The sequence below is a fragment of the Cebus imitator genome, unplaced genomic scaffold (assembly GCF_001604975.1).
Source record: "Cebus imitator isolate Cc_AM_T3 unplaced genomic scaffold, Cebus_imitator-1.0 Scaffold658, whole genome shotgun sequence".
NCBI lineage: Eukaryota > Metazoa > Chordata > Mammalia > Primates > Cebidae > Cebus > Cebus imitator.
This window is the reverse complement of record NW_016107973.1, coordinates 508,930-525,069: the sequence shown is the minus strand read 5'-3', so window position 1 is coordinate 525,069 and position 16,140 is coordinate 508,930. Positions and strand designations below refer to the sequence as shown.

General features: G+C 44.3%; 1 protein-coding gene and 1 long non-coding RNA gene across 3 annotated transcripts in view; one reads left to right on the top strand and one right to left on the bottom strand.

Annotated features, from left to right (window-relative positions):
• The window catches only part of NXF3 (nuclear RNA export factor 3), a 25,284-nt gene extending 14,853 nt beyond the window's left edge, over positions 1–10,431 (top strand). Inside the window, exons 3-21 of one of the 2 annotated variants that reach the window (XM_017518071.2) lie at positions 1,617–1,785; positions 2,003–2,156; positions 2,797–2,880; positions 2,987–3,091; positions 3,216–3,296; positions 3,416–3,470; positions 3,627–3,715; positions 4,104–4,213; positions 5,842–5,878; positions 6,231–6,299; positions 6,380–6,435; positions 6,578–6,685; positions 6,806–6,864; positions 6,982–7,097; positions 7,194–7,236; positions 7,826–7,898; positions 8,721–8,903; positions 9,841–9,901; positions 10,143–10,431. In XM_017518071.2, coding sequence (XP_017373560.1) covers positions 1,617–1,785; positions 2,003–2,156; positions 2,797–2,880; positions 2,987–3,091; positions 3,216–3,296; positions 3,416–3,470; positions 3,627–3,715; positions 4,104–4,213; positions 5,842–5,878; positions 6,231–6,299; positions 6,380–6,435; positions 6,578–6,685; positions 6,806–6,864; positions 6,982–7,097; positions 7,194–7,236; positions 7,826–7,898; positions 8,721–8,903; positions 9,841–9,901; positions 10,143–10,214 — 1,724 coding nt within the window. In that variant the 3' untranslated portion in view covers positions 10,215–10,431. The remainder of the gene's footprint in view (positions 1–1,616; positions 1,786–2,002; positions 2,157–2,796; positions 2,881–2,986; positions 3,092–3,215; positions 3,297–3,415; positions 3,471–3,626; positions 3,716–4,103; positions 4,214–5,841; positions 5,879–6,230; positions 6,300–6,379; positions 6,436–6,577; positions 6,686–6,805; positions 6,865–6,981; positions 7,098–7,193; positions 7,237–7,825; positions 7,899–8,720; positions 8,904–9,840; positions 9,902–10,142) is intronic. The other variant, XM_017518072.2, reaches the window with a different exon arrangement.
• LOC108295770 overlaps positions 6,297–16,140 on the bottom strand; it is a 57,242-nt gene continuing 47,398 nt past the window's right edge. The window contains exon 4 of the long non-coding RNA XR_005198274.1: positions 6,297–6,453. This is a non-coding gene — a long non-coding RNA (uncharacterized LOC108295770). The remainder of the gene's footprint in view (positions 6,454–16,140) is intronic.

Sequence of the window (16,140 nt, the reverse complement as noted above, 5' to 3'; positions counted from 1 at the left end):
TCTCCTGCCTCAGCCTCCCAAGTAGCTGGGATTACAGAAGCGCACCACCACACCTGGCTAATTATTGTATTTTTAGTAGAGATGGGGTTTCACCATGTTGGCCAGACTTGTCTCAAACTCCTGACCTTAGGTGACTCGTCCCTGAAATGTTTTTCCTTAAAGTATATATTGTTTCCTATTATTTTTTGAGATGGAGTCTTGCTCTGTCATCCAGGCTGGAATGCAGTGGCTTGATCATGGCCCAAAGCAGCCTTGTCTTCCTTGTCTCAACTGATCCTCCCACCTTGGCCTCCTAAATAGCTGAGACTACAGGCACATGCCACCATACCTGGCTAATTTATTTTTATTTTTATTTTATAGAGACAGGGTGTCACTGTATTCCCCAGGCTGGTCTCGAACTCTTGGGCTCACACAACCCTCCCACCTCAGTCTCCCAAAGTGTTGGGATTATAGGCATGAACCTCCATGGCCAGTCTATTAATATTTTTATACTGACTTAATGTTTTGTTGCTTTTGGAAACTTTTTAACCAGGAATTCTTCAAACACTTCTCTACTGTTCCCTCTCCTTATTTCTGGGTCTCAGACTTGTGTTAGATATGCTTACCACATTTTTTTTTGAGACAGAGTATTGCTCTTGTTGACCAGGCTGGAGTGCAGTGGCATGATCTTGGCTCACTGCAACCTCCACCTCCTGAGTTCAAGCAATTCTCCTGCCTCAGCCTCCCAAGTAGCTGAGATTATGGGCATGCACCCTAGTTTGATATTTTTAGTAGAGACGGAGTTTCTCCCTGTTGGTCAGACTGCTCTCGAACTCTTGATCTCAAGTGATCTGCCTGCCTCTGCCTCCCACAGTGCTGAGACTACAGGTGTGAGCCACCATGCCCGGCCTATCACATCTTTTTAAATTCTCTCTTTCACTCTTTTGGTAATTAATTTCCATAATTATGTCTCTCCAAGATTCATTCTGGATATTTTCTTCAGCAATGTTTTCATTTATCTGAATCTTCTTTGAGGCAGGGAGCCCTTGACCCTTGAACCATAATAGCAAATTTTTAGGGTAGATTTTTTAATTCTCCAAGTAGAGGTGGGAATTGAGAGTTAGAGATGATAAGCAACCTGTCCCAGGTTCCCCAGCCTGAAAAGGGCGGAGCAAGGACTATCATCATAGATTAGTATCACCTAAACCCAAACCCTTTCTGCTGTGCTCGTTTTTTCCTTGGTTGTGAATCCCAACTCTCATCTCCCAGGAAGTGAAACCACAGTAAAGTCTTTCAACTTTTTTGGCACTGTGATATGTTTCTTTCTAGATTATAAAAATCACTAGCCTGGGCAACACAGGGAGACCCCATTTCTAAAAAAAAAAAATGGCCAGATTTGGTGGCATGTGCCTGTAGTCCCAGCTACTTGAGAGGGTGAGGTGGGAGGATCTCTTGAGCCACGGAGGACAAGGCTGCAGTGAGCGGTGATTATACCACTGCACTACAGCCTAAGCAATAGAGCCAGACCCTGACTGTAAACAAATAAATGAATATCAGTGTATTTTTTCATTATCCATTATATTTTCCCAAGGTTTTTTCTAGTATTCTAAGTGTTGATGTGCCGTTCTCAACTTAAGGTCACAGTGATCAAGCTGTTCAAAGAAGAGCAAGATGTTGGGATATGTACCAAAGGAGATTTAGCAGTGTGTCTCAACCAGTCAATCTTGGCATGCATTCTTCATCCCATCAGCAGCAAGATGGAGATGCAGCAATGCAGGGTGCCCATGTGGAATCTCCAGTAAGATAGTAAGTGACCAGTCAGCATGGCTGGAATGTACCAGCCAGTGAAATACATAACCCTGTAGCTGAATATGTCATTCTTTCCAACCTGACAGAAAGAAGGAATGACAGAACTCAGTTGATGGCTGAGCAAACTTCATTGTAGCCCTGGCATCAATGGAGCAAATGTGTATAAAAGACTTTCTGAGCATATGTGAACTATCTTTTCTCCACTTGCTCACAGCACTCCCTATGCCATTTCACCCTCTCATCGGAGAGGCAGTTTTCTTAAACAAGACCAAACCCATGTCAACATGGAGAGAGAGCAAAAACCTCCAGAGAGAAGAGTGGAGGTGAACAGGCCTCATGAGACATTAGGGAGCTGGTTCAAGATCACAGTGAGTGTCCTGGCAAAATGGATCTAATGTTCAGAAGGAGAACAGGGGAGTTGTGTTGGATTTGTGTAGATACTAGATACTTTTGTAAGGGCAGGAAAGTTTGTAATTTGTCCTTAATTACTAGGAGTTAACATCCTAGATAATCTAAGAGTAAATTCAGAGAAGTAATGTAAAGAGAATGGACTGATTGCAGACAGAATGGAAGAGGTCGTTTACAATCAAAGGAGGAAACGAATGCTAAGGAGATAGAGTATCTCCACACCAGATGCTTCAGTTTGGCTCAAACTAAGTGTATGAGGGGATTGAATCAGTGGAGTCTTTGTCAAAGGGGCAGGCCTGGTCTGCTTTAGGTAGACTCTTGTGGGACTTTATTAAAGAAAACTTATTTTAAACATCTTAAATTATTTTAAGAAAACTGAATAATAAGGAAGGGTATTTAGGCAATCCATGTGTGGTTAGAAATAATAGATCTTAGAAATAATGAATGAAATGATAATGAAATACATAAGTTAGTAATAATGAATGTTGTCCTATCTTAAATTATTTTAAAGTCTGAAAGGAATATATTTGGGTGCAATTTTAATGTTTAATTCTATTATGTCAGTCTTCTTTCCTCACTCAGTCTTTCTTTCACTCACAGATTCCATTCGGCATAAAATACAGTGAGAAATGGCTGCTGAATTTGATTCAGAACAAATGCAGTGTATTTTTCATCCCAGTTGAGGTAAGAAAGGACCGTGAGGGAGACAAGAAAGAACAGGATAGGTAGGGGACTGGATGAGCAGAGACTCTGGCCTCATATTTTATTTCTCTCACCACTCTCCCTGTAGTTTCACTATGAAAAAATGAATGCCACCTTCTTTGTGGAGAATGCCAGCATCGCCTCTGCACTGAAGAATGTCAGTGGCAAGATTTGGGATGAGGATAATGAAAAGGTGTGTGTCAAATGAATGACCAGGGCTAGCATTGAGCAAGAGGGCAGGGCAAGGGTGAGGTCTTGCTTGATCTTGGGGCTCAGAGTTCCTAGTGTTTACCCGGCCCCTCTTGGATTCTCTGCAGATATCAATCTTTGTCTGCCCTGATGGTATACCCGACTCTGTGCAGAGGGAGCCAAAGTCGGAAAAGGTGGAGCAGGTAAAGGTAACACAGACTCAGGGCAAGTTGTTTACACAAAGCCAGACCCACAGCTTCTTCCCCATCTATTGCCCCCTTCACCACCTCAACTTCAGAGCCTCTGAATCCCATCTCTAACTCTGCAGCTGGCTGTGAACCAACAACAAGCTCTTGATATCCAGAAACTCCCCGTTTACTCAGGTATGGCTGAGAACAGTGATTCTGTGGCAGATGAGGGCAGAGGTGTCTGTGTGAGATGGAGACTTAGGGATGGCAACTTGGAGAGGGGTTAGTACTGGTGCTGTACCAGCCGGGTCCCTCTCAGCCTTCTGGTTTTCTCCTTTCTGCTTCCTGGAGACTTTATGACCTGTGATACTAAAATGGTACGGAATCCTAGAAAGGGCATGGCTGCCTCCCTGCACGTCCATGAAGAGAACATACCTAAGGTGAGGCTCATGCTGGGATTAAGGGTGAAAGTGGAAGAGATTAGCTGGGAGGCTAATGGGTCTAAGATATCCCCTGTTGGGGCCCTTCACTCTTAATTCTTAACTCATTGCTCACCATAGCTTTTGCCCTTGAGCTCAAGCAACAACAAACCCTGCTAGATGCTTGACATTATGCCAAAGGCCCCCAACATCAACACGCTGAATTTCTTGAAAAATGAAATGAGATGTAATACTCAGATAGTTCTTTGAAGAAAAAGTGGGAGGAGGGTTCATTAGGGTAGTGACAAGAGGCAAGGTAGTAGATTTGTTGGTGAGGGGGGAGACTGAGGGTGTAGGGCCCTCCAGGTGCTCTTTCCTGGGTCTATGTGGTTCTTCTGCATAATTACAGGTGATGTCTTCAGGGGAGATGGACAAGTGGAAAGGGATAGAGCCAGGAGAGAAGTGCATGGACAGAAGCCCAGTGTGCACCACCTTCCTGGATAACTCCAGCAACATAAAGTCAGTTGTACCCTCTGTCACCACCTAGGACCCTCGCTGTGCTTGATACTGCCCTTCTGCAGAAGGAGGCAGTCCTGGTCCTCTAGGAGGACCACAGACTCTCTCCTTGCCTGTCACCCCACACCTCTCTCTGTGTCACTCACTCATCTGTGCTTAGAGGTCTCCTTTCCTTTCTCTGACATGCTCCCCTTTTCACCTGCTCTGGGGTGCATCTCCTGCCTGTCTCCACCCAGCTTATTCCAGCATGCCCTCTGTGAGAGTGTTCTAGGAAGCAGGGCTCCCCCACCTCCCCAGGACCAGCAATATTCTGATGCTGGTGCCTTGGACCAAGAAGAGTCTCCCAGCCCAGATCTTCATGCTGAGGCAGGTCTTCCTGCCTCCATGCTGAGACAGGGTTTCCCTCCCATGTCCCAAGGGGATTCTCCTTCTCTTGCTCCAAAACGGTTCCTGCACCTGTCCTGCACTGGCATGAGGGCTTCCCTGCTTCATGCTGAGGGCCAAGGCTCTGGGTGACTATTCTCATGCCATCTCTTCCTCTGGCCCAATGCCAGGAGCTGGGCCCTCCTTGGGGAGAAACCTGGGTTTTCTGAGTCAGGGGACCAGAAGTGGGCCACCTTTCTGAGGCAGTGGGCAGAGGAGTTTGAGGAGACAGAAGGATAGGCCTCTCAGGACACTGCCCCTCCTTCCCTCCACACCTCACATTGACCTGCCTGGGCCCTCAGAGGAGCCTGAGACAGGTAGCCTTTCTTGGTCAAGGCACCAGCACATTGGGGCACAGGCGCTAGGGACCATCATAAGAGAATGCAGTGGCCAAGAGACAGGGTCCCCAGAGTCTGAACCCCATGCTGAGCTGGGGCCTGACCCTTCACTCCTCCTGGGAGAAGGTCTCCTGTCCCCGTGGCTGCTCTGTTTCCCATGCCCAGCTCAGACTGAGCTCACACAGGTGAGAAAGGCTCCAGCTGCATCCAGCGGGCCCCGGCCCAACAGGTACATATTTTCCTTTTCTGCCTTGGTCCCCAGGGCCAGCCAGCAGACGGTGAGGGAAAGGGCTGCAGCAGGGGAGCCCTTTTCTCCTCTCTTCCTCCCTGAAATCCACCCCCACAGTAGAGCATCTTTCCCTTCCCTTTGCTTTGCATCCTGCTTCTCCTTTGTCTCTCATCTCCTATGTCTCCCTCGTCTCTCCCACCCCTACCTTCACCCCATTTCTACTGTCATCCCCCCCGCCTTCCTGCCTCCTGAGCCCGGCCTCACTCACCTCCCTGTCCCAGCACCCTGGGCCATCCCTAAGGGCTTACCTGCTCTTGGCCAGGACCAGGCCAGGCAGGTTGATGGGCAGCCAGTGAGGTAGCAGAGCCCTGGGTTCCCACCCCGTTTCCTGCTCCCTGCAGAGCCTCCCATGGGGACTTGGACAAAGGTGAGGGAGGGAAGGGATGTGGTAAGGAGGGAGGGAGAGGAAAAAAGTCTTGAAAAATAGGCTCCCAGTGCTGCCCAGGGCTGCAGGGGCAGGGACTCCAGAGTGTAGGTGGACACACGGCGCTGTGTCTCTGATGTAAGTATGATTGCTCCCATGAGGAGGACAGCTCCACAGTTTCACTTACTGTTGTCTATTTTGTTTTGGTTTTCGGTAGCTCCATCCTGGAATTGTTCCCCAAATTATTATGCTTGGTAAGTGTATTCCTTGATCATTGACTTTTCTAATTGGCACTGATGCTGCCCCCAACTGCCCGAAACCCCTTTAGGTACTGTCCAAGTTACGTTATTGGATCTAACCCTTAAACCTCAAGGGAGGTGGGGAAGGTGATATAGACCCATGTAGAAACTTGACAGAGTCTTCTTCACACAAATTCACAGCAGGCTTCAGGTGGCGGCAATCCCGACTGTAGTCTTGCCCATGTAAATTCCAGAATGCTTTCACACCTGATCTCTGATCTCATCCTCTCCTGGGTCTATCCTTTTCCCTAATTATGCAGTGCCATCTCCCCGCTTTGCACTATTGACTTCCTCTTGCCTTCCCCAGGATGGCCAGCAGTCACCTGGACCAACTCTATGTGGTCTTGAAGCCCACAAGAGGTTACCAACCTGTAAGGTGAGAAGAGTGGATCCAGCAGGGTGGTGCATGAGGAAGTGTGGGGTACCATCTGTGGTCCTGGGGACTCTTTATTCCAGGGAAGCTTCTTTGGATCTGAGATGCTGAAGAATCTGGTCCTGCAATTCCTGCAGCAGTAAGTATCCCTGGGATTCTGAGGAAACAGAGGGCTACGTCAGATAAGGTTACCCAAGTGCAAGTCTGCCCACAGTGGGACTTTCAAGTCTCATTTAGCACCTAGGCCACAGAGATAGCGTAGCCTCATTGGTCCCCAACAGGTATTACTTGATCTATGACTCTGGAGATCGACAGGGTCTCCTCGGTGCTTACCATGATGAGGCCTGCTTCTCCCTGAGCATTTCCTTCAACCCTGGGGACTCAGCCCTGTGAGTATCACAGCTCAGACCCCTGTCCAGGTCTGTGTGACTCCCCTGTAGAAAGATACCAGCTCCTGGAAACGCCCTCACTGGCCAGACTACCCACTCCTGCTCCTCTTTTTCTCCTAGGAGCATCTTGTTTAAGTACTTCAAGGATAACAGGAATATAAAAATGCTCCAGGACCCCTGTAAGTGTGTGATGGAGAAGACTGGGCAGGGTAAGGGGGTGTGATGGGAACATTCAAAGGGGCCAAGGGTCAGGGTGTGGTAGCTCCCCCTATCCGTGCTTCTCCTCTCCTCTATAGACCTTCGGGGGCAGCTGCTGAAGCACACAAAATGTGACATTGTGGACTTCCTCAGTGCATTGCCCAAGACGCAGCATGACCTCAGCTCCATCCTGGTGGACATGTGGTACCAGACGGTGAGCACCTGCTTCCTCCCTAGGGCAGGCCCAGAGAGCCAGAGGTGGGTAAGGAGGTTAAGGAGTATCCTGAGCACTTGAGCTCTTCCCTTTCAGAAATGGATGCTCTGCTTTTCTGTCAATGGGGTGTTCAAGGAAGGTGAGTGTCTGTAGAGTCCCCTCCCCAGATCCCCACTGCTTCCCCCCTCTGGCTGGGCTCCCTCTCAGAACTCTCCCAGCTTCCCTGATTTTGTCCCTTTCCCTCCTCGTCTTCCCTCCATGTTTTCCCACCCCCACTGCGCCGGCAAACCACCCTGGTCTGAACTAGGTCCATGCCTGTCTGCCCTGAACAGCTCAGGCGTGCATTAAGGACACAGACTGTGGAGTCTGACAGCTCTCATCCCAGGTTCTTACCCTGTGAACTTGTGCTGGTTACTTAACCCTTCAGTTTCCTCATTTGCAAAATGGGGCCAACAATGACCCATCTCTTGGGCTACTGTGAAATAGGAATCAAGTGAACTTGTGGTTTTCACAGGGCCCCACACATGATCGGGGCCCTATCACTGGGAGCAGATTGTTCCCGTTGTTGCCCTCCCCATTCCTGCCACATCCTCCTGACTCCACGTGAACAGTTGTCCTGGTCTACCCCGCTTCTGTGTGAGTGTCAAGCGAGGCTCTGACTGGGGATCACCGTGTGAGCATGTAAAGCCTGTGCAACTCTAAGGTGGTGGTGTTTGTTGTCTTTGAAGTGGAAGGACAGTCTCAGGGTTCTGTTCTCGCCTTCACCCGGACCTTCATTGCTACCCCTGGTAGCAATTCCAGGTTAGTTCTGTGTTGTGGGTGGGAGCACCCATCCCAGCCTGGGGCCGGTGGTGTGGGAATGTGGTGATTCAGTCCTCGGGTTGTTCTCAATGTTGTAAAAAACCGACAGACTAGTTTAGTAATTAAGAGTGTGGGCAGGTGCAGTGGCTCATACCTGTAATCCCAGTAGTCTAGGAAGCTGAAGGTGGGAGGACTGCTTAAGGCTGGGAGCTTGAGACCAGCCTAGGCATCACAGTGAGACACTGTCTCTACAAAAAATTTAAAAATTAGCTGGGTTTGGTGGTATGCATCTATGATCCTGCCATTCAGGAGGTTGAGGCGGAAGGATCTCTTGAGCCCAGGAGGTTGAGGCTGCAGTGAGCTGAGATCATACCACTGCACTCCAGCCTGGGTGACAGAATGAGACCCTGTCTTGAAAAAGAAAAAAATATGAGCTCTGGAGTCAGAGCATGAGTTCTCTCCTGATGCAATACTCACTATGTGACTTTGGTCAAGTCATATGACCTCTTTGTTATTCAGAATCTTCCTTTGAAAATGGTGATTACACTGTCCACTCCCTTGGGCTATTGTAAAGGGCAAATGTGAGTGCAAAACCATCCTTGGATTGTAGGTAAACCTACAAAACTGGTGAAGCATGTAGGCAATCTTTCCAAAGGTGGGCTCTGTGGGAGGGTTAGAGGGTACCAGCCAAAAAGCTAGGAGGCAGGCACAGTAGAGGTATCAAAGGAATTGGGTTGCTGAACAGGAGGAAAAAGATCTTTTGGGGGGTAGGGAGATGGATGTCTCTCTCTCCAGCTGCCTGATGGCCCATTTTTTCTCAAGTTTATGCATCGTGAATGATGAGCTCTTTTTGCGGGGTGCCAGCCACCAAAGGACCCAGAGTGCCTTGTTCACCCTAGTGCCCACACCCTTCTCCAGCTTCATGCCTGCCTTCTCCCAGGAGCAGCAGCAAATGGGGCAGGGTTTCTCTGCCCAGTCCGGGATGAACTTCCAGTGGTCTCAGAAGTGAGTGCTGAGTGTGTATGGTGATTAATGATTGGTATGAGCTGGGAGGAGCAGGGGAGTGAATAATAGGAACTTGCAGGTATTTATTTCACTCAGTATCACACTGTACATTTCCCTCTTGGTACATATTCAGCTACCTAGTTATTTTGAACAGATGTACAGTACTTCTCTGAATTCTGTCAATCTAGAAAAATGACAAGAAAAGTCTCAATCATTTTAGGAGGTTTATTTGCCAAAGTTAAGGACATGTGCCTGGGAGATAGGTCTATGCCTTTTAAAGATGATTTTAAGGGCTCTAAATTTAAAGGGGAAAGGGTAGGATATTGAGAAATACATAATATTTATGTAAGGAGGGGTAGGGAAAAATAGTTATTCATGCCTTTGTCTGGTTCAGTGAATCTGCATTTTTTTATGTAGGATGACATAGACAAATGGGGTGGAGGAACAGTCAGATATGCATTTGTGTCTGGTGGACAGGAGGGTGACTGCACCTATAAAGATAAGCTATCAATTTACGTTGTCATGGTAAAATTTTAACAGAAACACCTGACAGTAAATATCTTGCAGCTCACAAGGAATTTCCTTGTGGACAAAATATGGGTGAGGCGAATAGCTTTTCATCTTGTAGCCGTCTTATTTAGGAACCAAAAGTGGAGGCAGGTTTGCATGACCCAGTTCGCAGCTTGACTTTTCCCTTTAGCTTAGTGATTTTGGGACCCCAAGATTTATTTCCCTTTCACAGTTCAGTGGATCCTGACATTTGGTTTTTCTGTTTTTTTTCCCCCATGACACACTATGTCACAGGGTTCCTTCTGCTGCAATAAATTCCAGTAAATGCCGACATGTTTCTGTTGCATAAATTAAGAAATGGCATTGTGTTGTCAGAGTGTCTCCACTTGGATCCTAATGGATGTTACCTGTCCTTCCTCCACCACAGGTGCCTTCATAACAACCAGCAGGACTACAGCAGAGCTGTTCCGGTTCTTGCACCGCCCAAGGTGAGGTCTAGGAATTCAGGCCAAGTGAGGAGAGGCTGGGTGTCCTGGGGATGGAACTTTGGGCTTCCAACTCTGCTGATCTCCCAACTTCCTCCTGCGCTTCCTCTTGGCTAAGAGCAAGATCCCAGAGAAGGCCCTCACATAGACTGATCTAGGATCCTGAAAACAAAGCCCTAAGAAGAAATCCTTAAGTGTCATAATCTTCAGCCTCATCATCTTCCCTGTATTTTTATTCCAATAGGTGTACGTCCCTGTGACTGAATCGGGAGATCTGGCTGGGGCTAAGAAGCCAAAGCCTAACTCACAGGGCTGACTGTCATCCTTCCAAAGGGGCCAGTTGTTTTGTAAACTTGTCCACCCCTGCCACCCCCAGGATCTCTGTTTCTTTTTACAGTAGAGAATGATGTTGCCTGTTATGTCAAATCCCTGCAAAATCCATTTGATTCAGACATTATTATCTCTGTGTTGAATAGAAGTAGCATGAGTGACATTCTTTTCTTATTACAGTCTTTGAGGAAAAACTTTTAGTCTTTCACCATTGTGTATGATTTTACTCATGGGTTTTTCATATATGGCCTTTATTATATTAATATGATTTCCTTCTATTCCTAGTTTATTGAGGGTATTCAATTGTAAAAGGGTATAAGTTTTGCGAAATGCTTTTTCTAAATCAAGATAATTATGCGCACTTTCCCCTTCATTCTGTTAATGTAGTTCATTACATTACTTGATTTTTATATGCTGAACCATACTTGTATTCCAGGAATAAATCCCACTTGGTCACCATGTATAACCTTTTAATATCCTGTTGAATTTAGCTTGCAAGTATTTTGTTGAGGATATTTGCATCAGTATCCATAAAGGGTACTGTTCTATAGTTTTCTTGTAATACCTTTGAAATTATTTTAAAAAGTTATATTTACACTGCACTGTAGTCTATTAAGTGTGCAATAGCATTATGTTAAAAAAAAAGTAACTATCCTAATTTTAAAATACTTTATTGCTAAAAAATGCTAATGATGATCCAAGCCTTCAGTGAGTCATAATCTTTTTGCTGACATAATAAATGATCTTACCTTAATGTTAATGGCTGCTTATTGATAAGGGTGATGGCTGCTGAAGATTGGGTTGGCTCTGGCAATCTCTTAAGGCAACAGTAGCTGGGTGCAGTGACACATGCCTGTAGTCCCAGATGCCTGGGAGGCTGAGGAGAGAGTACTCCTTGAGTGCAGGAATTTGAGTCCAGCCTGATCAACTTAGTGAGATCCTGACTCTTAAATTTTAAAAAGACAACAATGAAGTTGTTGCTGCATTGATTGACTCTTCCTTGTGTGAAAGATTTCTCTGTAGCATGTAATGCTGTTTGATAGCATTTACCCACAGTAGAACTTCTTTCAAAATTGGAATCAGTCTTCTCAAATGCTGTCATTGCTGTATCAACTAAGTTTATGGCATATTTTAAATCCTTGGTTGTCATTTCCACATTGTTCACATCATCTTCACCAGAAGTAGATTTCATCTTGAGAAACCATTTCTTTCCTCATCCATAAGAAACAACTTCTCATCCATTTAAGTTTTATCATAACATTGCAGCAATTTATTCACATCTTCAGGCTCTACTTCTAATTCTAGGTCTGTTGCTATTTCCACCACACATGCAGTGCCTTCCTCCACTGAAGTCATGAAACCCTCAAAGTCATCCATGAGAATTGGAATCAACTTCTTCCAAACTCCTCTTAATGTTCATATTTTGACCTCCTCCCATGATTCAGAAATGTTCTTAATAGCATTTAGAATGGTGAATCCCTTCCAGAAGATTTTCAGTTTATTTTGTCTTAATCCATCAAAGGAATCACTGTCTATGGCAGCTGTAACCTTATGAAATGTATTTCTTAAATAATAAACCTTGAAAGTCAAAAGTACTTCTTGATCCGTGGGCTGCAAAATGGATGCTGTATTAGCAGGCATGAAAACGATGTTAATTTCTTTGCATATCTTCATCAGAGCTCTTCAGTAACTAGATACATTGTCAATAAACAGTAATATTTTGAAAGGAATCTTTTTTACTGAGCAATAGGTCTCAACAGTTTATTTAAAATATTCAATAAACCAGGCTGTAAAAAGATATGCTATCATCCAGTCTTGGCTGTTCCATTTCTAGAGCACAAGCAGAGTAGATTTAGCATAAATCTTTAGGATCCTAGGATTTTTAGAATGGTCAATGAACATTGGCTTCAACTTAAGGTCACCAGCTGCATAAGCCCCTAACAAAAGAAAGTGAGTTTGTTCTTTGAAGCTTTGAAGCCAGTCATTGACTTCTCACTAGCTATAAAAGTATTAGATAGCATCGTCTTCCAATGGAAGGTTGTTTCATCTATATTGAACATTTGTCATTTAGTGTAGCCACCTTCATCAATTATCTTAGCTAAATCTTCTGGATAACCTGCTGCATTTGCAGCTTCCATATCAGCACTTGCTGTTTTACCTTGTGCTGTTATATTATTGAGATAACTTTTTTTCTCAAACTCCATGAACCAGCCTCTGCTAGATTCGAACTTTTCTTCTGCAGCTTCTTCACCTCTCTCAGCCTTCATACAACTGAAGAGAGTTAATGCCTTGCTCTGTATTAGGCTTCAGCTTAAGGGAGTGTTGTGGCTGGTTTGATCTATTATTCAGATCACTAAAACTTTCTCCATATTAGCAATAAGGCTGTTTTGCCTTTTTAAAATCACTCGTGTGTTCACTAGAATAGTGCATTTAATTTCCTTTAAAAATGTTCCTTTTGCATTCACTACTTGGCTAACCGTTCAGTACAAGTGGCCTAGCTTTTGGCCTATTTTGTCTTTTGACCTGCCTTCCTTGATACACTTAATAATTTCTAGCTTTTTTTTTTTTTTTTTCTGAGACGGAGTCTTGTTCTGTTACCCAGGCTGGGGTGCAGTGGTGTGAACTCAGCTCACTGCAACTTCCGCCTCCTAGGTTCAAGTGATTCTCCTGCCTCAGCCTCCTGAGTGGCTAGAACTATAAGCACGTGCCACTACTCCTGGCTAATTTTTCTGTTTTTTCAGTAGAGATGGAGTTTTGCCATGTTGGCTAGGCTGGTCTCGAACTCCTGAACTCAAGTCATCCACACCCTCTTGGCCTCCCAAAGTGCTGGGATTACAGGCGTGAGTCACTGCGCCTGGCCAATGGAATCGTTTTGACAGTCCCAAAGTAAAACTATGTGACTAATCTCAACTGAATTTTGACAAGAGTGCCAAGACAATCCAGTGGAGAAATAATTGTCTTTTCAACAAAAGGTGCTGGGGCAATTGGATAGCCACATGTAAAAGAATGGTTACACTCTTAGCTCCCACTTTATAAAAAATTAATTCAAACTGGATCAAAGACCTAAATGGAAGAGCTAGAACTATAAAATTCTTAGAGGAAAATATGGGGATAAATATTTGTGACTTTGGATTACAAAGGATTCTTAGATTCAAATGACTCTTGAATTCAAAAGATTCTTAGATATGATACCAATACCAGGAGCAGCAAAGATAAAGAGATAATCTAGACTTCATCAAAATTAAAAACAACTATTCTGTGTGTGTGTGTGTGTGTGTGTGTGTGTGTGTGTGTGTGTGTTTTTCCTTTTGAGACAGAGTCTTGTTCTACGGCTTAGGCTGGAGTGCAGTGGCATGATCTCGGCGCACTGCAACTTCCGCCTTCCAAGTTCAAGCGATTTTCCTGCCTCGCCTCCTGAGTAGCTGGGACTACAGGCATGCACTGCCACATCCAGCTAATTTTTTGTATCTTTAGCAGAGATGGGGTTTCACCATGTTGGCCAGGCTGGTCTTGAACTTCTGACCTCAAGTGATTCACCTGCCTCGGCCTCCCAAAGTCCTGGGATTACACGCATGTTTCAAAAGGCATTATTATGAAAGCGGTTAAAAAATCCACAGAATGAGTTAAAATATCTGCAAATCATATATGTAGTGAGGGATTTCTGTCTAGAATATATAAAAACTCTTGCAACTCAATAATAAAAAGAAAAATAACTCAAATAAAAAGTGCACAAAGATCTGAATAGACATTGATCCAAGGAGGATATACAAATGACCAGTAAGCACATGAAAAGGTGCATCATATCATCAGTCATCAGGAAAATGCAAATCAAAACCACCACAATAAATGGCTGGAATCAAAATTTCAGATAATAACAAATGTCGACAAAAATGTGGATAAATCAAAACCATCATACACTACCGGTAGCAATGTAAAATACTCAGCCACTTTGGAAAATCGTTTGGCAATTCCTCAAGTGAGTAATCATAGTGGCATCACAAAGCTTGAAAACATCATGCTAAATAAAAAAACCAATTTCTAAAGAATACATATTATACAATTTCATTCACATGAAATATCAAAATAGGGAAATCTATAGACAGAAAACATATTAGTAATTGCTTTGGTATGAAGAGGATGGGGGAACAGGGGAGTGATAGCAAAAGAACAGGGGGTCGCTTTTTGAGGTGATGAAAATATCCGTGGTGATGATTGCACGTATATATGAACATACTAAAAAACATTTTTTACACTTTAAATGGGCAAATGTTATGGTTTGTAAATTATATCTCTATAAAGTTGTTTTTAAAAAATATAAATTGAGGCCGGGCATGGTGGCTTATGTCTGTAATCCCAGCACTCAGGAGGCTGAGGTGGGCGGATCACTTAAGGTCAGGAGTTTGAGACCAGTAGGGCTAACATGGCTGAAATCCTATCTCTACTAAAAATATATTTTTTAAATTAACTGGTCATGATGGCATGCACCTGGAGTCCCAGCTACTCCAGAGGCTGAGGCAGGAGAATCCCTTGAACCCGAGAGGCAGAGGTTGCAGTGAACCAAGATCGTGTCACTTCACTCCTGCCTGGTTGACAGAAGAAAGCAACAAAAAAAAAAAAAAAAAAAAAAAAAAAGATAGAAATTGAAACTTAACCAGCCTTGGTTACTTGGTTATTATTTGAATATGAGAGACAATGTAGAGCAATTCAAGGATAATGGCCACGTTTCTGGATTGGTCAATGGGTGAGTACTAAGGTAGAAAACAAAGGAAAATAAACAGGTCTAATGAGAGAGAGAGAGGGAGAGAAAATAATAATAATAATAATAAGTAAGGGGTTCCACAGGCTTCTGAGCTGAGGAAGCCAAGGGTAGTAAGAATGGTCAGTCGAGAGTGTTCCTCAGGCCCTAGCATAAATGAAGAGGTATCAGAGTGGGTATGGACTGGCAGATAGTGACCCTGCAGCAAGACTAGGCGCTTTCTGGGTGACCTGCAGGTGAGACAGTTAGGGTGAGGATCTCAGTACCCTGCACTACCAAAGCCAGGTGAGAGATAGCAAAAATGTTCCAAAGAGGCTTTTCCCTGGGGTGGGTGAAAAAGAGAAGAGAGCAGGCAGGTTTGAGAACTGCTCCCCACTCCTGCCACCTCAATTACTTCTAGGCTTTTCTTGGAATCTCTCACCACAGAGCTGTAGAAAAGCCCTATTCTGGTTTCCAGAATGGGAAGAGACATCCCAGCTATGCTGAGAAGTGAGTCAGTAGGTGGGAATTTGGGGAAGAAATGGAGGAAGGAGCCAAAGTCATATATTAAAGTCATCACCTTGGTAACGTGTCAATTTATATTTTTGGATTAAGCAACAGAATTAGGAGTCTGGACATAGGAAATGAGAAACTCTGGAATACAGCAGTGGAAGACCAGCACCTTCCCAACCTCTTGTCAGGGCAGGGATGATCTATCTCTGCATTACTCAACCTGCCTTGGCCTCACAGCTCTTCCTTTTGCTTAGGTCTTCAAACCATCAATATTAGTAGCCATTAATTTTAGCAGGTGGCATTAGTTGTCAGCAAATGCTTTTTCATATTTAACGAATATTTATTATAATACAATAAAATAGAAATGTTTATTAACAAAACTTGAAATTTGTCCCAGAAGGATAAAAAGGTAGATTATTTACATAAAACGGCCAATATCTGACAACAGAACTGCTTCCTGAATATTTACTTCGCAGATAATTTTCAAAACACCAACTCTTTTCAGGAAAATTTTCTCTCCCTTTTTTTCCAAAAAATTTTCAAACAAGTGCGAATGTTCTAAAACATTCTAAAATTTCTCTGGTGTGGAGCCCAGAGAAAATGTTTTCTGTGTGGTATAGATGAACATAAACTATATATATATATATATATATATATATATATG